At 46.7% G+C, this 23596-nt stretch overlaps 1 protein-coding gene across 5 annotated transcripts; it reads right to left on the bottom strand.

Annotated features, from left to right (window-relative positions):
• Positions 1–1196: 1196 nt before the first annotated feature.
• Positions 1197–19989, bottom strand: HAO2 (hydroxyacid oxidase 2). 5 transcript variants are annotated; one of them, XM_074318552.1, is made up of 9 exons: positions 19833–19971; positions 13608–13877; positions 12702–12840; positions 10942–11093; positions 8965–9248; positions 7580–7810; positions 6341–6499; positions 5902–5971; positions 1197–2818 (listed from the first exon to the last, which is right to left on the bottom strand). In XM_074318552.1, exons 2-9 carry the CDS (start codon positions 13621–13623, stop codon positions 2763–2765), a joined length of 1107 nt encoding a protein of 368 aa, XP_074174653.1. In that variant the 5' UTR covers positions 13624–13877; positions 19833–19971; the 3' UTR covers positions 1197–2762. The 5 variants fall into 5 exon arrangements, with proteins under 5 accessions (XP_074174653.1, XP_074174654.1, XP_074174655.1 ...); XM_074318553.1 differs by having other exon boundaries at positions 7580–7789; positions 19833–19969; XM_074318554.1 differs by lacking the exon at positions 13608–13877 and having other exon boundaries at positions 19833–19989.
• Between the last annotated feature and the right edge of the window lie 3607 nt (positions 19990–23596).

Genomic DNA, 23596 nt, shown 5'->3' with positions numbered 1-23596 from the left:
CGAAGAGTACAATTCTATAAAGAAGCCACTACTCTCCTAAGTAATCTAACTGCACTAGCTTTACCTTCCTTCTTTCATCTGGTTGGTCTGTCCTGCCCTGTTTGATACGGAGCATGATTTGGTTGGGAACATTTGTACGGATAGTTCTTCTACGCAGAGTGCAAATTTCCATAGTTATTTCACACAGATATAGAGGAGGTACAAAAAAATATAATCCACTAGCTGCTGTTTCAGTCATCACGGACCTGCCCTTTTAAGGTCTTTTTTTCTGAGAAGAAATCAAAGGGACTGCTGATCTGGGAGTCTGGGTGTTCATTTCTCCTGAATTCTAGGTTCTGAGTGCACCCACTACAGGCGACAGGACCATCTAATATTGTCATACTTTGTTTTCTCTTTCTGAATAAGTAGGTGGCATATGCCCCATCCATTTGGGTGAAGCAGTTGTCTATGGCGTTGAGTTATGACCAGGGAGACTGCTGCTGGATCGCTTTCTCTTTCAGTGTCTTCCATGCCAGCTAATGTTCCCTCAACTGGGCCCTGGGTATGTGGGATAACCTGGGCAACAGAGGAACTGTACTATGGCATGGGTTCGTGCAGAAAAGTGTCTGTCCAGTTATGATAGGAGACTTTTCATGTCGGGGGCTTAGGGGGTGACCCATTCAGACCCTTCAGGTTCTGACCGAACTCACTGTTTGCCCCGGGGACTGCTATAATTCTTCAGAGGTGACAATGCAGTTTGATCCAGCTTTGCCTTTTTGGATTAATTCATTGAACCAATATTTATTCAAAGCCTTCTATGGTGTTGAGTGTGGTTCTTGGCTCTGGGATGTAGTAGTGAGGAAGTCTGATTAAGGTCCCTGTGTTGGTGCAGATGACAAACACACAAATAGACAAAGGACAAGTTAATTGCAGGGTGTAGTGAGTGCCAGAAGGGGAAGCAGGGTGGTGTGATGACTAAAGCAGATTCTATTCTAGATAGGATGGTCAGGGAAATCTCACCTCATGGGGGAGGTGACTCCAAAGCTGAGATTTAAATGTCAAGAAAGAGCCAAGTGCATTGTTTAAGTCCTTAAAAGTCAAAGAAGATGGAAAGGGGGTCAAATCTATGGTGATGGAAGGAGAACTGACTCTGGGTAGTGATCACACAAAGTGATCCATAGATGACGTGTTATGGAAATGTACACTTGAAACCTATATAATGTTACTAACCAATGTCACCCCAACAAATTTAATGAAAAATTAAAAAAAGAAAAAAAGAAAACCAACCAAGGGCAGAGGATGGGGAAGGACATTTTCTGTAGAGGGAATAGTAAGTGTGAAAGTCCAGAGGCAAGAAAGAGTTTTGCTTGGTTAAGGGACAGAAAGGAGGCAACATGGCTGGGGCACAGTGAGCAAAGGGGAGAGCGACAAAGAAATGAGTTGGAAGGACCAGCAAGAACCAGACCATGCAGAGCCCTGGAGAGCTGATGACCAGTTCATAATTTATACTAAATGGAACAGGAAGCCATAGAAAGGCTTTAAACAGGATTTGTTTGTACTTAAAAAAATAACAAAAAAACCCACAACTCTCTGGTGGTTCTATAGAGAACAGAATGTAACAAGGAGCAAGAGAGAACATGGAAAATGAATTTTGAAGTTATCTATTTAGGACATTTGATTTCTATCCCTAATTTTCTTGATGTCTTCAAGTGTCAGATCTTATTGAGCTGGGCACCCCTGCTCTAGAATCTATTTTAACTGACTACTGGACAGTGAGAGGTCCTCTATTCATTTCTCCATCTCACCTTCCATTCATTTCTTTTCAGTCCGTCCGTCCATCCATCCATCCATCCATCCATCCATCCATCCATCCACCCACTGAGATGCTGCCACAAGCCAAGCCCAGTACCAAGTATACATTTTCTTGCCTAGAGCCCTATACAGTCTATTTGTGGAGAGAGACATGCAAATAAATGAATAAATACAACACATTGTAATGAGGGTTGTAATAATGGCATGTGTGCCACAGAACAGGAAGCACCTAGCAGGTAGCCAGGGTAAGAACGGGTGACATTTGAGTGAGGTCTTACAAGATGAGTAAGCATTTGCTCAACAGTAATAATACAAGCTACTCTTCCTTGAACGTCTTCTCCGTGCTAAGCCTTGTGCTCTGAACTTTACATACATCATCTTACTTAATCTTTCTCTCAACTCAGAGGGCCAGGGAGTATACACCTCTTTGGTAGTCGGGGACATGGAAGCACAGAGATTAAAATCTTTCCCAAGTCAACCCAGCACGTCAGTAGCAGCCCTGACAGTTAAGCCCAGGTCTGTACAGCTCCAAAGCCTGTGTTCTAAACTATCTTATTTCCTTATCATCTACAGATGGGAGTATGATTTTTGTTGGGGATTACTTTAGACGTATAGCTCTTCTGTCCAGAGAACAAATTTCCATAGTCCTTGTAGAGAGAACATGCAAAAAGTTTCATCCTCTAGCTATTTCAGTCACTACTGATCTGCCCTTTTAAGATCTTTTCTTTAAGAGGAGGATTTCAGGCAAGAGAACAGCATATAAAAAGCAGTGACACAGAAAAGGACAAGGCACCTTTGAGGAAGATGAGGGTGTGGGGGGCCTGAAGCACAGGGGGTGAGGTGGTGAGGGTGAAGGTGGTGAGCTGCTGGGTGGGATGGGGCCCGGGCTGGATGGCAGCACACACACCACGCTATGAGTCTGTCTTCCTTCTGTGGGCCACCTCAGCAGTCCCGTCATTAGCTCTCTTGGTTTACAACCTGGAGAACTGGACCAGGTCTCGACTGATCTCGGCAACCGACCGGCAGCCTAAAAAGAATGATGCAGTTAAAACGCTCAGTTCTGTGAAGCACCAGGGACACAGCCCATTATGGGTACAGATGACTCAGGGGCACAAGCCCCCACTCGATCCTGACGCTAACCCTCATAAAGTGTTTTGCACCCGCAACGAATGATGTCGTTCTGATTCCATTGGGCATTATTTTGTGAGCCTGTGCCCGGGTCCTCTCTTAAACAGCGACGCCAAAATAGCAGGCTTAGCATTTTTTTTTTTTATCAATTCATGTGTGCAGTGGAAACCCTTGACCTTTATCTCAGTCCTGATAAGGCTCAGGGATATAGCACATATCTAGCAGGGAGGAATATGACGCAGGGAGAGCATCTGAGATGGGGTGAGTATTTCACACAGCAACTGCCTTCTAAGGGGACATTCTGAAAAATGAAACCTTCTGCAGTGGAGGATCTTAATTAAAATGCAAAATTAGGGCTGTAGTTGATATGACGCACAGGGGTTGGAGGGAGATGAGAAGTCAGAAGAGAAGGGAGAGAGTTGCTGCATGAGGGAACAGGCTGGAGAATCGTGGGCTCCAGTAGACAGTGAAAAATCACTGGTGAGGGGAAGGTAGCACGAATTTAATAGCAGGGTGTGTAACACCTCCCTCAAGGTTCTTTCCACATCTCTGATGTGGGCACCTTCACCTCCCAAGACATAACTTCAGCAACATGTGTCACAGAAAAATAACTGAGAGGGTCTTCTCCTAAAAATGGAAACAGAGGATGGAGTTGCATTTCAGGCCTGGGCTGAGGGCAACGGACAAAAACAGTGGGCATAAGTGACCCATAAACGGGACTAATGGAACAGAAGCAAGAATCTGGACCAGGGGTGGCTCTCGTCAGGACTGACAATGATCTTGCGAGCAGTGGGTTGTCACAGGACAGAACACTCAGTGGGACCTCAAAGCAGGCAGACCTACTCAAGGAACACAGAGATGCCAAAAGAGGATCTTTGGTTATAGAGTGTAGTAAAAATAATATTTAAACTGTGGGCCACGAAAAAGTCACCTCACAGGGTGATCTGATCTTAAATGCCTCCCTGGGCAGGTCATGGTCGGTAGTCACGTCCCAGACATAGGACTTCTTTAGTAAACAGCTTATCTTTGCCGCAAGCAAGTCCGCTCTACTGTTTCTGTGTATGTAGGTCAGTGCTTCCTTGAAACGGCTTTTTCAGTCCCCTTCTCCTCATAGTGACCACCCTTTCAGACCCTTCCTTCGAAAGGATGACCACCCTCAAGAGAGCCCATAACCGTGTCTGTCTTGTCAATCAATCCTGGTACTGCTTCCTCCCACCTCCTTGTCGTCTTCCTCACGTTTCCTCCTTAATTCCAAATGTATAGAAGAAGCTGCAAACTGTCTTTTCTTGGAAGCGTTTTATCTCTGTTGCGATCCTGTGTCCAGGTTGACCCTCTGGTTGACTCACAGAAATGTTTATACAAATTCTCTACAGGGTTGGATGTTTTTACATCCATAAGGGATGAAAACGTAGTGAGGTCTGTGCAGTCTTGTGTTGATATGACTTAGAGGTGGACATTTTTGTCTTTCAAGACATCGTCATTTTAACCTTTCTGCAATTTCAGAAACTGGTCTCACAGTTGGAAAAACATCCCTTTTCAACTTACTTTGTTTTCAGCAATGGTGTTAATAGGGCTTCCCTCCCAGGGCTGTGATGTCACAGGGTCAGAAAGGAAAACTATCACATGTTTCCAGGGGGAATTAGGAGAGAGAGGCTGTACTGATTGGTCACCGCTTGGGTGCCAGTGTCACATGCACTGTGCAGGGACGGGCTAAGGAGGGACAGACTCTCTGGCGTTTCACACTGTGATTTTTGTGTTTTGCTGAGTTCATCAAAAGCACAGGCCCCCCCGCTTGAGATCGCTTCTGTCCAGGGACGAGGCTGGGGGTCTTCCCTGGCGGAGCGACTCTTACACAGAATGCTGAGGGGTGCCCTTCTGCCTTCCTCTTCAAACCCTCTTCTCTGTCCCACGTTTGGTTGTGATTACTGATTTTTCTATACCTTTAAAACAATACTTCTCAATGGAGAACAATGAGCAGGAAGAGGAATATAAAAAGTCGGGCACAAAATTGCTCCTGATCCTGGTCTTTCTTTTTTCCCTGCCCTTTTTACCAAGGGTGCTCCCCACTCTAGCTCAGAAAAAAAGAGTTTCCCAGCTGCCATTTGCACCTCAGTGGCAGGTAAGTATTCGCTTCTGGTGGGATAAAAAGGCTCTGTTACTGTGAATTCCCCCATCAGGCTCCTGTGGACACAAGTTCAGACACTGTTGTACAGGATGGGAGAAGATATTTAGGGGAGCAGGACAAGTCATCTCAACCTGCTGGGATCCCCAGAAGCCCACAGGTCTTCCCATCCCCCTTCCCACTGCTCCTCAGGGGCAAAAGACACCAATATGTTATCTGTTCCCATCGGTGCCCCCCTCCCTCATGGGAGGAACTCGGTGACATTGGATCATTTAGAATTGAGTTATTTAGAATCGGAAAAATATTAACAAAAAACCCCAAACCAAATGCCCCGGAAGAGCAAAGGTACCACATTTTACAGGTTCACTGGGACTCCAGGCTTTGCTGAAAACACAAAGCTTTTATGCACACTCCTTCACAATGTCTTTTTCACTGAAATCCACCTGCATGTAGCTGAGACAGCCACATCTGTCTTGCTGTCTGTCCATGGTTACGCAGGGCAATGCTTTTCCTTCTCTCCTCCTGTTTGTATCTACCTCCCCACTCCCTCCATGCTGCCTCTCTGGCACAATTCTCTACTCTCTGGAGCCCATGAATGTGACTTAAAAGAACCACATCTAACAAGCCTGATGGGGTCTGGACAACCCAGAGTAAAATGGAACCCTCTTTCCCACGATTGGAAGCTGCATTTGCTTTTGTAGCGGATGTATCATATTTGGAGTTTGTGCTAAATCTTGCTTGTTGTTTCTTTCCTGCTCTCTCTTCTGGCAGCCCCTGGGGGAAAGGAGCACGGGGGTGGGGGGAGGGCCCCAGTCCCACTTTCAGTTCCAAATAAGGAAAAGAACTGTATACACACTCACCTGTCAGGGCCATGGACGTGTGGAACTCATCTTTTAAAATGTTCAAAACTTCCTCAACACCACGTTCACCCTGAGAGAGAGGGAGAGAAAGAGACAGAGAGAGAGTTAGAGAGAGAGAGACAGGAAGGGACATTCTAACATGTGCTGCGTATAAATTCTAGGGGTGTTCACAGATGTGGTGGGGAGGATGGGGGTTATCTGAGAAATGAGAGCTCTGTCGGGAATAAAGGCATGCCAAGAGCAAAAGAAGGGGTGGGAGCGCTTGAAAATTTGTAACACGTTACAGAGGAAGCACAGAGACACGGTTGAGGGTAAATGTCATTGAGGAATCTGTGGCACCTCGAAAAATGGCTGAGTTTGGGGGTTAAAGCACAGCAAAGGGTGAATACGAATAAGAAGCATGGTATTTCCCAGCTGGTTTTCAATGCGCCATTCTCACCTTGCAGGCAAGACCCCACAGGACTGGTCTCCCCAGGAAAACGCACTTGGCCCCAAGGGCCAGAGCCTTCAGCACGTCAGAGCCCGTTCGGATCCCACCATCCACGTACACTTCAATCTGCCCTTTCACAGCAGCCACCACTTCTGTCAAGGCATCGATCTGAAAAAGAGACACGTGCGGCTCGAGGATTTCTGTCTTGACTCTCAGGGTATCATGGGACAGTGGTGCCCCCTCAACGTGGGTGAGGACCAGGAAGTCCGGGGGCGGGGGCATGTCTGACAGTTTCTTCCCCTCTTGTGCCTGAGGCTGCTGGCGCCTGTCAAGCTGGGCAGCGCTGCTCCCAAGGCCCAGGCACTTTCTGTGGGCTGTCCCTTCTGCCATTTTCTGCTCGGACAGAGTGCAGCTTCTCCCTGACTCATTGGCTCGGATGTCTGCAGTGTGGAAGACACTCTTGGTGTCTCTTCACATTTGTTTTCCACTTAGTGTGTTCACCTGAACAGTCATTTGAGAAACGGAATAAGGAGCAAATTTCAGCCCAGGGTGCTTATGGCTTTAGAATTCACTTTTGATAGGTCACAACAGGACATTCATTAGAGCCTTTGGGGACAACAGCTAGCTTAGCCTTTTCCTTGTCCCAGGAGGAAACAGGGAGTGTTTGATATGGAACCTTAGAGAGGTCGGAACTTCACTCAAAGAGTGACACCCTTCACAGGGAGGGCATTAACCTCTAAGAGGAGTCACCTTCTTCGAGCACAAAATGTAAGGGGTGCCAAAAGCATCCCTTATCTGATAAATGATGTATTTGAACGAAATATTTAAAACATCAAGCGGCAAACTTTGACCTGTGAGCTTATAGTACAAATAAAGTTTTATTGGACCCAGGGCCAGGATCAGAGTGAGGTGGGTGAGGCCGGGTTCTACAAATACAGGGACAGGTCCTGTCTTTATTGTAAACGTTGATATTTTGTTCACCATGGATAATTTTTGCATTCATTTTCCTTTTTTCAAATGGTGCATGAAATTATTATGTATTTTACTGTGTTTCCGGCACCTTCTTACATTTTTGAGCCAGAGGCAGGGTCCTCACTAGACTAACACTAATCTTGGTACTTTCCTCGGATGACCTTGAATTCACATGTGTATACCAACATAGGTAGTAAGGAGTGGAGTGTGCATGACATCGCACAGGGTACCTTGCTCTGGACACACACACACACACACACACACACACACACTTACAGAAGCAGCAACGCCATCAAGCTGCCTCCCACCGTGGTTGGAGACAATTATCCCATGGACTTTGTGCTTCACGGCCAACTCTGCGTCCTCTTTTGTCAAGATCCCCTTAAGGATGATAGGCAATTGAGTGACGCTCTGGAGCCAGGAGAGGTCATCCCAGCACAAGGAGGAGTCGATGGGAGACATCTGGAGATACGGCGCTGAATTTCTCTGGAGAACAAAAGAGAACTCCTTCAAGACTGCTCGATCCACTGCACAGGCGACACACATTTACAGAGCCACCGAATGATACGTGAAAAGAAGCACGGACGAGTATAAGCTCGAAAAGATGAGCAACAAATATCCGCACGACTTCTAGCTCCTTTCCTTAACAAAAGGAATTTCTACCTCAATTGCTTCCTCATGAACCATTAACAGTGGCCCTGCTCAATTATGATGCCAGGATCTGGGGAGACAGACAAGTAAGACACAGTCCCTACTTTAAACGAACTCAGAGTTTAGTAAGTGATGGATAAACAAAGGCATTTACAGGCCCGTGTGATGTTTTATGGTTGAGATATGCACAAGGCAGTAAGAACTAAGCAATCCTTAAAGGAGCCTACATCGGGTATTACCCACGATTTACCCTTGCTCACCATGTGCATCAAATATCCATAAATCCCCGTGTGTCCCTGGAATCTGAGATAAGGATTTCTGAGACCCTCAAGGCCCATCTGTGTAGGAGTTCAGCAATTAATGAGTAGAATGGCTGAGTCACAAAGGCTGTTACCACTTTGTGGATTCCAACTCTACCATGACTTTCTCTCCCTGGGACACTCCATCCCATCTGACTGCAGGGTTTTAATGGACCAAGTGCCCGTGGCAGTCCCCTAGTCAGAGATGCCAAACAGACACGTTGTAGCCCCCTGGTGTTCCGGGCATGAGTTCTAGGTGTGCAGAGATACTGACCCAAGTTCTCGAGGTAGTAGGGTGGGGCCTGTACTGGTCGCTTTGGCTGCGTGTGTCCTCTTCAGAGGGTCAATTTATCTAAGTGTGCCATCCATAATTACCATTTCCTAAGTGTGTCATGAAGTACCAAATGTTGGAAGAACTTAGTTTTCTCCTTATCCATGTCAAAATCCTTTCTATCACGTTCCTATTTCTCAGAGCTCCTCCCCGGCCAGAACACTTCTGGTGACAGATTGGGTGGCTCCAGGGGCGAGAACATTTTGTCTTATAGTCTGTTTGTCTGGAAGCTCTGGGGAGCAGGAACCAGGCCTGACTTCTGAACTGCTGTAACCCCAGTGTCTGGCACAGCGAATTCTTGTGGAAAGAATGACGGGAGAAATGAGGGCAGGAATTTACCTTCTGAGATGCCTGCCCACTGGCCCTGATCTCTTTCCTACCTCCTTAGGTAATCGAAGATCCTTTAGCAGTAAGTTCGTCTTCAAGTCCAATTGGTTTCGAATGTCATGTCGCCGGTTGCCGAGTTTGGGGACATCCACAGTGACTACCAGAGCTTTGAACCCCAAGGATTCTACCTTCTGGATCAGCTGCTTGTTCAGCTGCCGATCTAGCTGCACATAGAGCTGGAACCACCGCAGGCCTCTGGGGGCAGTAGCGACAATGTCCTCTAGGGTACAGCTGGCATATGTGCTGGTGATGTAGCAGATGCCTGCTGCTTGGGCAGCTGCAAGGCAAATGACACAACTCAGGTTGGAGGGCAGAGGCATTCCAGACCAGGGTCAGGCCCTAGGAGTCTGTATGGCCTCTGGCCAACTTGCCCTGTGAGTCAGGATAAAGGCTGACACCCTCTGTTTCTGGGTGGGGTGGGGATAGAGGTGTTTGATCCGACTGGGAGGAGGCCCAAAGTCATCTGGGCCCCCTCTGTCAAGCCCATCTTCTAAACCCTATGCTCCATATTAAACTATTTCCAGCTATGATGTTATGGAGCCCCCAATCTGTGTTGGGCACGTTGAAGTTTTCAGATAGGAAAATGGGCTTCTTGTGAACTCGTGAGGGAAGCAAGAGGGCAAAGAATGAGGAAATGTGATTCCAGGGGAGAAGCCTGAGCTTTGTAGGGGAAAAAGCATGATGTCTGAACTTAGAAGAATGCTAGCTCTACCACTTCCTAGCTGTGTGGCCTTGAATTTCTTTGTCCTTATCTGTAAACTGGGGAAAACAATAGTACCTCTCTTACAGGGTTGTTGGAAGATTCAATAAGATACTAGATATCAAAGCATGTTTTAAAATTATGAAGTGGTGTACTGTACCAATGCGAGTGACAGTGAAATTGACGAAGATGATGGTGACAGTGACGTCCCTGCTGCTGCTGCACTGCTTATTTCTCATTTCCTACTTTAATCATTTTCAGTGGGATCCTCCAACAGGCCAATGTCACTATCATTCTGTAACCCATGGGCAGGGAATTTGGCCTAATCAAAAATTAGTATTTTCAATGCTTAATGTCAACAGGAGATACACCCTATGTTTTTGCCCAAAACAACATGACACAGTCAAACCATGAAGATGTAGTAAAGTAGTCACCATCATACAGGATATTCGTATTTCAACCTAGCCAGCCTGGGTCTCTAACCCGAATGGATGTCACTTTCAGCTCTAGAATCCTGAGGTTCGCTGCTTACTATTTCACTGAGTCAAAGGAAAAAACCCCCAGGACGCAGTGGGCAACTTGCAGAATACAGGTGAGGCCTAGGGTGGAGATTACAAAGGAGTCCCAAGAATATTTTTAGTCCTCTCCTCTCGCCCTCCTCTTCTCCCTGTTATTTTTTGGTGGGGTGGGTCGGGTAGGGGTAGAGAATGAGGGACCACTAGGAAGGAGGCATAACCTAATTAGAGACTGATTGTCAAATAAGATGACAAAGTCAGTCGGGGAGAAGGAAGACGGAACGTTTGGACAAGAGCACCTGGCAGCGTCTTGTGCTAGGGCCTCATGTCTTGACTCTCTTCTCACCCTAAATTTAGAGACTCACCATTTGGCTCCATGAGGGGTCAAAGAGAGACATACTCCTGGGGCCACATTGAGCATCCCTTTCCCCACAGATTGTGTGAGTCCGAGGGGCCAGTGCCCCTCTTCTGCGGGTGGCGTGGTGGGAATTTTGCGTTCTCCCGTTCATCAGTAGCTCCTTCCTACCCTAACCATCTTTATGATAGAAAATGGGTATTTCCTCATTCTTCGGTGAAATGTTATGCAAGCACAGCGCTAAGCACGCCTTTTCCCACCCTCCTCAATTCCTACCAGACTGCTGTCCCCAAGCCCCTTCTACAGAGACGTCCTGGCGCGTCCCGCTCCTGCTGGAATGACAAGTCCTGCTCACACTGGGGCCCTGGGAAAGGGAGCTGCCGGTGGGCTTGGTTCCCACCTCTGGCGGTGCTCATCTCTCCGTCAGGCCAGGCGAGGCAGTGGAAGCCTGTAGGAGCGATGCAAATGGGGGCACTGATCTCCGCTCCTTGGATTGTGGTCCGTGTGTCCACGTGCGACACATCTTTCAGGTACCGGGGACGGAGGCGGATTCTGTGCTGACGACAAAGAGATTTCCTGTTGGCGGGATTCCTCATCAGCACGGAGGTGCTGCCTGGTGGTGGTGGGGCACCCCCAGTCTAGAGCAGACTGCGTCCCGCGAAGCCTATGGCGGGGGCAGCTGGCTGGCAGCTGAACAGGCACCAGAGACCAACTAGTCAGAGGCTCCACCCCTCCAGGAGCCTCTCCCAGCTCCCATCCCACTTGCACCCTGACTTGTCTGAACTCCCCGTGCACGTGTGGTCCCCACTAGGCCCTGCCCTGCTCCCTCAGAGGCCTGTGCCACCCTGACCAGACCCTCAGCACGCGGGTGCTCTGATGGACTCATCAGAACAAGGACCAGAGAGGGAGAGAACAGGTAGCAGGACGGTCTAGGCTCTGCCTCTCAGGGCAGAGCAAGTCTAAGGTAAGAAAAGGTCAACAAAAGGGGACAAAGCCCAGGGAATGATTGTGGCATTTTTTGCTAGAGGCAAATTCATTTGAGGATCTGACTTAAATACTGTTTTAGGAGAAAGGAGGGAAATTCACAAATATATAAAGCCTCAGGGTCCAAAAATGCTTGTCTTTCACAAAATATTATCCCCGGAAATACTGACTGGGCCAAATGGCTAAGATAGCGTCAGTTACTCAGTCACAGTTCATCTGTGAAATGCAAGTAATAATCCAAGCTTCCTAACAGTCTAGTGATGACAGATTGAGATAAAGCAATTAAAGTGCCTAGGATAGAGCTAAACAAACAGGAAAATACAGAACCTAGTGTTTGCTTTGTGTCCCATTTTTCAGTTGTTTTCTGACCTCTCATCATAGGGGTCAGCAAACATTTTCCGTGAAGGGCCAGACAGTAAATATTTTAGGCCGTACAGTCTTTGTCATAACTACTCAGCTCTGCTGTTGTAACGTAAAAGCAGCCACAGATAGTATAGAAATGGTGCCATAATAGTCTTCTAATAAAACTCTAAGGACACCAAAATTTGAGTTTCATATAATTTTTGCGTTACAAATTCTTCTTTTGATTTTTTTCCAATGGTTAAAAATGAAGAAGAAGAAAAAAAAGCATCCTTAGCTTGTGGACCATCTAAAAATAGGCAGCGGGCCCAACGTGGCCCGGGGGCCACTGTTTGCGGATCTGTACTCTACTCCTTGAATCAATATTCTCTCATCCCTAAGACTCCCTGGGTGTACATGCTTCCTCCCATCCCCCTGAGTCCTCTCTCCTTTCATACATTCTCTCCTCCAGGCCAGAAGTTTAGGAACTCAGCAAATTTAGGTTTACCTAGCGGGCTTACCCTCCCTGCCCGGGTGACTGGGGACCTTGGGATTCTTGTCCTATCTTGTCAAGTGGTCAAGTTGCTGGAATGCAGAGGGAGGGTGACTCACTTGTGTCAGTTCTGCAGAGGCACGAAGATAAATTCTCTCTCCAGCCTTTCTCTCCCCAGCTACCTGCCCCTTCCTACAAGAGACCCCCAGACCCCAAACGAAAACCGTGATCGTATCGCGAGTCCTCCATGGGCTCTGCAGGCAGAAACCAGAACTGCCGCCTTCCAAGGAGCTCTCAATCCGTGCACCTGAGCTTAAGAATAGAAAGGATACAGAAGACCAAACTTTTTAAACGCTGCGATGTTGTCATCCCGCGTGAAGCCTTCCTCGGCCCCTCCTTCAATATAATCCCAAGTCGACTTAGACAGAAGTTCCCGTGCTTGTGCCTCAAAGTCTGTCACACACACCATCGGCATTTCTGGACCTTCAAAGGAAAAACCCAAACCAAACAAAACCCAGTAAGGACACTTCAGAGGTAGAGGAGAGGGTGGAGTGGGGATACAGCACGAAGTTGTTTGGATTTATCATGAAACCACGCCCTCACCCCGCGTTCTTGTTCTTTATCTCCATGGAGGTACTACCAAAGGTGCTGAACCCCCAGCCAGCAGGCAGGGAGTCACGTTGCACTCCCCCAATCTCCTGCTCCCACCCCTTCCTCCTGATTATCTGCTTTTCTAAATATCCCTCAGGTTTGTCCCTGAATCTCTACGCCTACTGCCTTGGATCTACTTGAGGCCCCACCAGCTCTTCTAAGATTATTACAAAAATTTCTTATCTTTGTCACTTAGCCTCCAGACTCATGCTCCATCTTGTCTCCCTCTAGCTGCCTCGGCTTTTTCTAAAATGTAAGTCCAATCATGCTTGTTGTCTTTCAAGGGCCCACATCACGACATTCACAGCTTTCTAGGACCTGGCCCGTCTCACCAGCGTCATTTCTTGGTGGTTTTTCCTACTGGTCATCTGGGTATTTCCTGAACCTGCTGGAGGTTATTTCCTACCTCTGTGCCTCTTAGGAGGAGATCCATCAGGGTGGGAAAATTGGGGCTGAACTGATACTAACATCTGGGAGTTCTCGGGCTTCTCTGCTTAGAGCCTTGTTTAGATACCAGGGAGAAAGCTGATTTGTTTTCATCTCCTTGGCTGGGTCATTGAACGTGTTCCTAATTTGAGACCAAAAAAACAACACGTTACCTCCATTTGTTCCCATGCCCAGTCTCAACCTTGTAAAGCCGAAGCCTGGTCCTTCTGTTACAAGTCCCGAAAGGGAAAGGGGCAGGGTTTGGAGGGTAAATCCCTCCAGTCTCGGTAAGGGTGGTAGGAGAGCAGTGCAGAGCTGCTGAAGGCATGGGCTGCAGTGAGTCACAGCATGGAAGATTCCAGGAGGAAAGGCTGAGGAGTCTGTAGTTCACAGCTCTGGGCGTCTCCCCAGCGTTTGGCAGTGGGGTGAAAATGCGCCAAAGTCTGTGAATAGAAATAGGATGCCTTTTTATCACTGACTGAGGGGTGGGGGTAAGTCCCAGGAACCAGGGCTTCAAACACGAATGGGGCAGCTGCTGGAATGGACAATGGAGCCAAGGAGGCCAGGTGAAATGTGGGGGGATGGGAATCTTGATGGGGATAGGGCTGGGGCAGAACTGGCCTGAGGGCATCCAGAGCTGTGCTGGAATCCAGTCAAGTCAGAGAAGTAGCTCCAAACACCTACCTCAGGGGCTAAGCAGAAGGAAGTTCTATGACAGCAAACAGCCCCTGGGATGTGACCGAGGCTCTGGATGGAGGCACGGGAGAGGAATTTGGAGCACAGCCACAGAGCTTCTTATAGACAAAGCGCCTTGTCAGTGGGTGGGCAGGGAGCTACTGAGGTGCTGAGTTGAGTTTGACAAAGTACAACAACCATGTCTAATTTATCTCCTTCCTTCCAGACCCTTCCAGGGCTCAGTAACTTTAGTTGAATGAATTAATCATCGAATTTATCCAACTGCACGGCAATCGCGTATTCAACCTCTGTGTGCATAAGAGACTTAGCACAGCAGGCCTGAGGGTGATGTCCCTCAAAAGGCCTGCTTGCCAGTTCGGACTGTGGCTGGAGCTGGGGACTGAGATTTCAGGACGGTTCCCATCACTCCCTGGTGAGACTGGCTCCACGTGTCTCAACGGTTCGTGTCAATAATGTGATGATGCTGAACATCTGCTTTCCCTCTGAGATCTAGAATTTCGGTACGGGTGAGGCAGAGCGCGTCTATGCGACCAGCCCCCACCAAAAAACCTTGGGCACTGAATCTCTGAAATGAGCTTCCCTGGTGGAAAACATGTCACACGTGTGGTCACCACTCATTGCAGGAGGAATTAGGCGTAGCTTGCAGAACTCCCCTGGGAGATGACTCTTAGGCGCTCACGCCTGGTTTCCTCCAGATTTTGCCCCACAAGCTTTTTCCATCTGCTAATTTTGCTGTGCATTCTTTCCCTGTAATAAATCACAGTGTCGTCTATATGCTGAGTCTTCTAGTGAATCATGGAATCTGGGACCCCCAACACACTTCGTGTCCCCAGGCACTAGGATGATAGGTGACACCTCGTTTCTGTTCATAAACATTCATTACTTGAGTTTAACACCCCCTGTCCGTCATCTCTCTGCTTTGTCCCCTACATTACACGCCCACCGACATGCTCCTCTGCAGATTTCTAGCGTAGAAATTCAACAGCGCTTGTGTCTAATCCAAGAGGAGTGGCTTGGGCTCACTCAGAATTATTTGCCTGGATTAGTGCGAATCGTATCATCGTATCATCGGAAAGCTGCTTGGAAATAAAGAAAGAATGCAGCAGCATCTTTACAGATACATTGAACATCATTTGTCTACTATTTCCTTTTCTATTTACTATCTCCTTTTCACCTCCCTGTGAAGTACAGAAAGAAGGTATTAGTCTCTTTACTTTGCATTTGAAGAGAAGGATGCAGTAAATTACTACAAAGGAAGGCACAGAATCATGTCTCCTGGTAACCTCTAAAGATAGACATTTTCCATTTTAATTTAGCATGCTACAAACAGTTCGTTCACGTAAATTACTTGTCATATTGAATGTAAAAGAATTTTTTAGGGTGGAAATAACAATTATGATGCATTTTTTTCCTTTTCATAGCATATGTCGTAAAGCTTAGTAGAGTACAGAACCCATGATTTTCAGTAGAGGTCCAATATAAGGCTTATACCCAGTCGTTCAAAGCTTTCCCTAAGTTTGGGAGGGCGACTTAGCACGATATGTTTTGATGTGTTTCGGTTCGATCCATTCCAGACTTAAAGCCACCAGAGATGAAAGGGAGGGCCCATGTTATTTAATGGTTTGCTTGCATTCCCATTTCATTTGAGCTCCATTCCAGTATTTTTTCTTCTTTTCTCCTCTACCCCACCTGACCAAGAGGAGGAGAAGGGGAGGAAAGGATAAAAGTTTCTTGCGAACTAAGAACTTTAGCCCGTGTTAGCTCATGTAAGCTGCTCAGGCTTCTTGTCTCGTGGTCAATAATGGTGAGGTACACCTAGCAGCGCAGCCATAAGGGAAGCTAAAACCTCAGAGCAAGGACACTCAGTGGTATCTGTGGCTAAGACAGTTCAAATAGTTTTTCCTGAACGAGGGAAGGGGCAGGGACATCGCGTGAGGCCTTGGGAAGGAATTTCAAGGCAGTCTGTGCAATCCTGCCATTTGATCTAATGCAGTTCGGCTAGATAACAAGTTGTTGGTTTCCTTTGAAGATTTCATCTGACTGGTATGATTCATGTTGGTGTCACTTTAGGAATTCTGGGTATTTTCAGTCACCCGGGAATCCAACGATTATTTTAATAACGTCTTTTCTATGGGAAAATACGTGCTGAGTTCTAAACAAATGACTTCCAAGTCGTGTTTTGGAGCACAGCCATGTTGTGAGCTGTGGTGTGTTGCAGACCACGTAGGGCCCACTGGGAGACACTGATCCGAACGTTCACAAGATGCTTTGAAAGGTGGGGAATTTTCTCACTCTGCTGAACAGTGGAATAATTTGATTACACAAAGCCCTCTGGGGACAACATGATGGCTCCTTAATGACAACAATAAAATTGCAACCATTTACTGAGTGCTTCATGATGAGCCCTGCGCTGTGTAAATGGTTGTATGTGCATTAATGTTTCAACCCTTCTAATAATCCCCAATCACAAATATTATGATCCTCATTCGCAGAGGAGAAACCTGAAGTCCAGAGAGGTTAGAATACTTTGCCCACCTTCCCATGGCTGGTACCGTGTTCTGACTCCCATGGCTTGGCTCTTAAGCATCATGAAAAGAAGCAAACACGTGTAGCCGAGGGTGGTTCATAGGATGAGAGGTGGCATTTAATATGCCATGGCATGTGCAGCGTTGTCCCCTTCCCTTGACAAAAATCATAACTCAGTCAGAAAGTTTAAAAGTTTTTTTCCTTGGCTGGTCATACACAATAACCTCACACACTGAAATCAGCCTTACCAGTCTACAAAGCACTCTTCCTTCTATTATTTTTTGATGATCTCAATAACCCAGTGAGATGACGGGTGATCAGAGAGCAGTTGTACAAGAGACCCGTTTACAGATGAAAAAATTAAAACCCAGAGAACCCAAGTGAATTAATTATCCAAGCTTACATGATGAGAATGGCAAAGTCTGACCAGGAATCTTTCTGACGTGCTTTGGCTCTGTTTGAGCCAGTATGAAGCACCAGTGGTAGCTTAGGAGACATTCAGCTCTCTGCTTTGTAGGGTCAGAGGAATTGCATAAAGCAAGCTTGGTCAATTCCCACAAAATCTAGGCCACTGGGAAAGGTGTCCTGTGTGGGGGTCACACCCCGTCTTTCATTTGCTCAGAAAGGATGGAATGTGCAAAACAGACATCCAAAGAACACAAATGCTCAGAACAAACTCTAGACTCTATTCTTTCACTACCGACCTTAGGTCTTGTAGGTGCAGCTATCTTTAATAGTGGCAGTCATGGAAGGTAGCAGGAGAGAGATGAGAAAGCAAAGAGCCACTGGGGTGAAGAAAGGCAGTTACGTCTCTCTGCCTTCTTCCTAGCACCTCTCACTATGGCAACGAAGCCAGGCTGTATTTCTGAAGTCCATAAGGCATTAACAGCTGGAGTCAAGAAGATCAACTCTCTTAAGCTTTGTAACTTGGCAAACATGGGCTCAAACCACAGCTCTGCTACTTGTTCACCATGGTACCATGAAAAAGTTACTTGTGAAAGAAGAATATCAATGCCTACCCCATAGGAGCCTCATGAGAACTAAGCACTATAGCCCACAGAGCGTTTCTAGAACAGTGCCTTGTTAAGAACAGATCATCAATAAATGGTAGACCCACTTGCATTTTTCTTGTTGATGACATGCGCATTCTCTTTTGAGGCTTTGGAGGTTGAAAGTGGCTTCAAGATTTGAGCAATTCTGTGACTGTATCAGTTTAACCCCTTGTCAGATTTAGTCATGAATTTATCCATCAAGGTTTACTGAGTACATGCTATCAGCCAGGGAGGCAGAGGCATTTCCCGCTCAACGAGCTGCCTGATATATCCCAGTCGCTTAAAGATAGGCAAGATTATATGACCTGTTCTGGCCAGTGGGCTTGAGGTGGAAGTGACATATGTTAGTTCTGGGCCAAAAATTTGAGAGCTGATATGTGACCCTCCATCTTTCTTTTCTCCTGCTGCAGTAATCTGGAGGCCATGTTCTCCAGGAAACATAGCTACAGATAAAGGCAGCTTGCGTCCCTGAATTACTGTTCAGAAAGGAGCAGCCTTGGAGATCAGTCTGTTGAGGTCTGGCTTCCAGCTGATTTTGCATGAGCAAGAAATAAAGATTTGTGTGTCAACCCACTAAGATTTCAGGCTTTATTCTTCACTACAGTATAGCCAAACTTACCCTGACTGATATAGCTACACATGGGATTTTAAAAAAAGTATATGATATCAATCTCTGCTCTCAAAAAGCTTACAGTCAAAGGAGTAGACAGATTTTTAATAGTACATTCTCTGTTAGTTGCTGATATAGAATGTAACAGATGTCCTTTTCTGGGGTGAGTTCTGTGGGAATTTGGGAATATTCCCATTGTCTCTTAAATAGTATCCCACAGATGACGTTCTACTCCGGATAGTCTAGACAAGCTCCAATTCTTAGCTACCTATAAAATGCGGACCGACATGGAGATCTTGTGAGAATTGAAGGATCTTGTAAAATGTGGAATAGCCTAGTGATGAAGTGTAAAGACTTTGGGAGTTTTGCTTCCTGTTAGGAAGTAGAAGATCACAAAAGGCCATTTCTCTTTTGATCCAATTTCTAGACTCTATTTTGTTTCATTGACCTATTTGGCTATCTTTAGAGTGTTGATGAATAAGGGGTTCTAGGGAAAGTCACCTCACAGGGTGATCTGATCAAAATGCCTAACTGGGCAGGTCATGATGGGTAATTATGCCCCAGACCTATAATTTCTTAGTAAAAAGCACATCTTTGCCTTAAGCAAGCCCTGTCCATTGTTTCTGTGCATCTAGGTTAACACACCATTGAAATGCCTCTTTTCAGAAGTAACCACCCTCCAGAGAGCACATAACGTTGTGAACTGTCCTGTCATCCCATTTCCACCTTGCTTTCTCCCACCTTCATGTGATTTTCCTTATGCTCCCTCCTTAATGCCAAATGCATAAGAGAAGCTGCAAACTGCCTTTCTGAGAAACAAAAAACACAGCATCTTTATCTATACAGTCTTTTGAGATCTGGCTTCCACGCGTATCCTCTGATTGGCTCAAATACATTTTTATAAAAATTCTCTACAGGCTTGGACGTTCTTCCGTGGACAGTACCAACATCGCCATGGTTCTCCCCAGATTTACCTGTAGACTCAAATCGGCCAATCACAGTCCCCAAATGCTCTGCATTGGAGGGAATTGGCACCTCATTCCAAATAAGCTTATTCCCCAAAGAAACTACCCCTGTTCAGTTGTTTGTGAAACATTAACTTCTCTGTCTTTCAGAAGCAGTAGCCATATCACTGTTTTCCCCTGCCTGTGCAAGAAGCAGTGGTCAAGGTACAAAATACATCCCCGAGAGCAGGGACTGTACCTTTTGGATTTTCCAGAGCCCTTTTTCAAGTGGACATGTTTTGACTCATGTTCCCACCTAAGGGTCAACATTCCACCAGATGATTCTAAGACTTAACTAGAGATAACCTCTGTCTGCAGCTTCCTTCCTTTGCTGGCCCTGGTGGTGTCCTATTACCTGTCTACATGACCCGTTTTTGCCAAACCCCTCACCTTGTAAATTCAGTTAGCACCCATGATACCTCAGACAGTCTCCTTCCTCTGCGGTAGCTCCACCTGCCACTTCATCTCCGACCCCAGTTCTAAGCCCACAGAAGACACCCACCAACAAACCTGATTTCAGCGTCCTCCAGCACTCGCGAAAGGGGCGTCTAGAGGCAGCCGCTCAGAGCCTGGCTCACTGTTGAATGGGGTAAGAAACAGTCAGTCACTGCCCACAGCTCCGTGAGTACCGAGGAGGTTCAAGGCTAAAAGTTACCCTTTTAATGGGAACAATATTCAGATTTGGAAGTCAATGAGCAACTAGGCAGAGCAAGGTTAACTATGAAATGAACTTTTGGTGCTTTGCGAAGTTACCTCAGATTTCAGTGAAGTTCGTCACAAAATTAAACTTCAAAATAAAACAGTTGCTTATTTGCTCCCAAACCACATACTTTGCCCAGTTCATCAAAGATGGTTAGAGGGAGGGAGTGGGTGATTTCAGGTGGAAAATAACAGAAGCCCCCCCCACCATGTTGTTAAGGAGGGGCTTGTCCGGGAGGTGGTGAGGGGATGGGTGAAGGACAGCCACCACCTGGGGGCTGGTGGGCAGAGAGCAGAGGGGACCCAGCCAGGACAGTCTGAGGGGCGTACTGTGTAGACACACCTGACAGAGATGAATATGGGATACACGGAGAACCACTAATATATTTGAGTGGAGAACAGATTTAGTGATATAAGCAGGGAAAGGCAAACATAAGACTACATGTGGAAAAAAGACGGCCCCAAGGACAGTCCTGTGGGGTTCGCTGAAGGCCACTAATTAATGTCCAATGCGTCCTTCCCTCTGTGCGCCTGTCCCAGATCTTGCCACACCTCTTTAGTATTTTAACGATGAACATTTAAGGGCTTACAATATGCCTGACATGTTACATACAGTATTTCATGTGATTCTCACAGCAGCCATATGTAGATATTATTTTCTCCTTTTTCAGAAGAGATAATGAAGTGAATTAACTGGCCCAAGCCTTTCGGCAGTTAACGAGCAGAGTTGGGACGTGAACCCAGCCTGCAGCCAGCATTCCATGGCTTGTGGAAATTGAAGGCTATTCCATGACCTGTGGCCATAGGATGCGCCTGTCTTTTGGAATCTGTGAAAAATAAATGTCCTGTTGATTTGTTGTACCTCCCCCGCTCAAGGCGGATTCGATATTTGCCTGGAGGGTAATTGCTACCTGCTGTTTTGCCACTAGATGGAAATATTACCTCAGAAATGCTTTTGAAATTGGCCATAATCTGGGATCTGGAAATACCTTTCCCTCAGCAATTTTCACCCTTTCGCAATCAGTCTCTGGGCCAGCGTTCACGGAGCCTGGCTGTTTGCTGTCGCCCTGACCCAGACTTTCCACTGCCATTTTGCAACCTTGGACCACATCCCTCCCTCCCGGGAGACACTACAGCGTGATATGAAGAACACAGACACTGCAGTGTAATGCCTGAGCTCAAGCCTACAGCCACTTACTACCTTCCACACATTCCTCCATTTCTCTGGGCCTCGGTTTCCCCATAACGTCTCCGACACTTTCATGAGAAGCAAATGAGTTGATACTTATAAGGGGCTAGCGGGTAGAACTGTGGAGGTTCTCCTGTCAGATTCTCAAATTTGAACTAATTACTATCCTGGGGAGCTTTTGAGTCTGATCACTGCACTGAGCTGAGGAACAGCCTCTCTTTCAAGGTGAAACTCTTTCATGTCAGCCTTCACTGCTTTAGCCTCAGTGAACTAATCTCAGTGGAGGGACAGTGGGTCACAAGCAGAGCTATTTCAGGTGGGGTCTTGCAGCATCAAATGGGTTTATGTTGGGCCCAACATTGGATCTGACCCTGGGCTCGACAGAGGGCTTGGCAGATGTTGCAGGATGAGGTTGTAAAGAGATGTTGATTTTATTCAGGTGGCCATGGGGTACCTGTTGAACCTTGGACCTACTTCATTTGGGTGAAGAGAAATGATGGGTCAACCTGGGGCAGTCATGGCCCAGCTTCTTAGAGAGCAAATGTGGTTCCACAAACGGGAAAGAATGTCCCAGTCCGCCATGATGGAGGGCACTCTAGACCATCCTCGTCCCTGCTGTGCTGCCCAGCCATCTGTCTGGCTTGAGCTGATTCCAAAAGTCCAGCGAGCTTTGAACTTTGATCTGTGTACTCAAGCCTGCCAGGTTAAAGACCTCTCTGACCTCTGGAGCTGTGGTCAGGTTAATATTAACTCTGGGTTGTTGAAACTGGCAGCCAAATCAGTTGTGGACGGTGCTAGGTCAAACCAAGGGGCGGTTTGCATCTTTGTGCAGCCACTGAGCCCCTGACAGGCTAGGAGCCCCGCGGCTGGGGCTACACTATGGGTGGGGGCAATAGTCACAGTCTCAGGGAGGGACGGGGAGACGGCCTGAAGAAAAAGAAATTTCCTTGTTCTTTTCCCAGCCAATGCCCTCCCACTGACAGAAGTCATCACTATTCAGATTCCATCACCATAGCTTAGTGTTGCCAGTTCTGGAACTTGAAATTATTGCAATCAATTAAATGATTATTTACATAGCTACGTAAGCTTCTTTCACTCAACAAAATGCTTTTGAGATTCATCTATGTCGTTGCTTGAGTGAGTAGTTTATTCCTTTTCTTAAAACTTAGTATTATTCTATTATATTAGTATAATGCAAATTTGTTTATCCATTCACCTGTTGATGAGCACTTGGGTTGTTTTGTTGACAGTTGGGGGGGCGGGATTAGGAACAGAATTGCTATGAACATTCCTCTGCAATTCATTTTTGTGTGTGTGTGTGTGAACACGTCTTCATTTCCCTTGGACAGATAGATGCCCAGGAGTAAAATAGCTGAGTAAGAGTAAGTGTTTCAAACTTTGTGAGAAAAAGTTCTCCAAAGTGGTTGTACCATTGTAAACTTCCATCCCAAGTCTGAACGTTTCGGTTATTTCACTTCACTTGGGCTTCATTCTCTCATCTCACAGTCACTACTTAGAACAGCTCAGAGAACCATGACATTGGTTCTTACAGACAGATTTCAGAGGGCTAAGAGATGCTTCCTACTTGAATACACTTGATAGAAAAAGGGTTTTCCACTTATTGGAATCTTAGAACTGGCATGCAAAATTAGGAAGGGTATTCCAGGAGCAATGAGGGAGGAAGGCAATTGTGGGGACAGAGCCAGGAGTGCAGGTTCCAGGCTCTCGGCCTCACACGGAAAGGTGCTGGCTTAGGTAGTAAATGGTCATCAACTGTGATTGGATGGCCATCAGCAGTGGCTTATTGGCCGTCAGCTGTAACCAGTGAGCCATTGGCCACTAATATAACTGCTGTGGCTATGCTAGCAGAAAAATGGGGGCTAGCAAGCGAATGGTGGCTGAGCTGGCAAGCGCGGATTGCAGATAGCGAGTTGGTCGGATGGCAGGTAGAAAAGCGGACAGCAGGTCACACGTCATGTGAATCCAGCTGCCAGCGAGGCAATAGTGGTATGACTCCCCTACCTATGGCTCCATGGGTGTTCCTTTTTGGCCTAGCCACATCCCGTGTTCTTATGTGGGGAGCGGGAGCTGAGACCCCGCAGGCCACCCCGCAAGACAGCAATACAGCCCAACCTATCATGAAGGATCAAACCCAACTGTCAACTGGATGACAGGTGGTCTAGCCAGATCACCTTCATATCCAAGAGTGGCTTTGTAACAAGTCACTGTCCCATCCCTGAATAATCAGAGAATTTATCTGCAATCTGTTCGCTAACTGTTCCCATACTGAGCACAGATCTTAACTAAATTCCCGAAGTGACATGTAAATTTCTGGTCTCCATTATGAAACAGTTGATAAATCTCCATGCTCACATCCTGCCAGGGG

Source organism: Rhinolophus sinicus, linkage group LG14 (assembly GCF_036562045.2).
Source record: "Rhinolophus sinicus isolate RSC01 linkage group LG14, ASM3656204v1, whole genome shotgun sequence".
In the NCBI taxonomy this organism is placed as follows: domain Eukaryota; kingdom Metazoa; phylum Chordata; class Mammalia; order Chiroptera; family Rhinolophidae; genus Rhinolophus; species Rhinolophus sinicus.
This window is presented reverse-complemented; position numbering and strand designations above follow the sequence as displayed.

Coding starts and splice junctions, on each gene's coding strand:
- HAO2 (XM_074318552.1), bottom strand. Junction 11,094..12,701: donor AACATCGCAGCGTTTAAAAA/GTTTGGTCTTCT, acceptor TCGTCAGCACAG/AATCCGCCTCCGTCCCCGGT. Junction 2,819..5,901: donor CACGTCCATGGCCCTGACAG/GTGAGTGTGTAT, acceptor CATTCTTTTTAG/GCTGCCGGTCGGTTGCCGAG.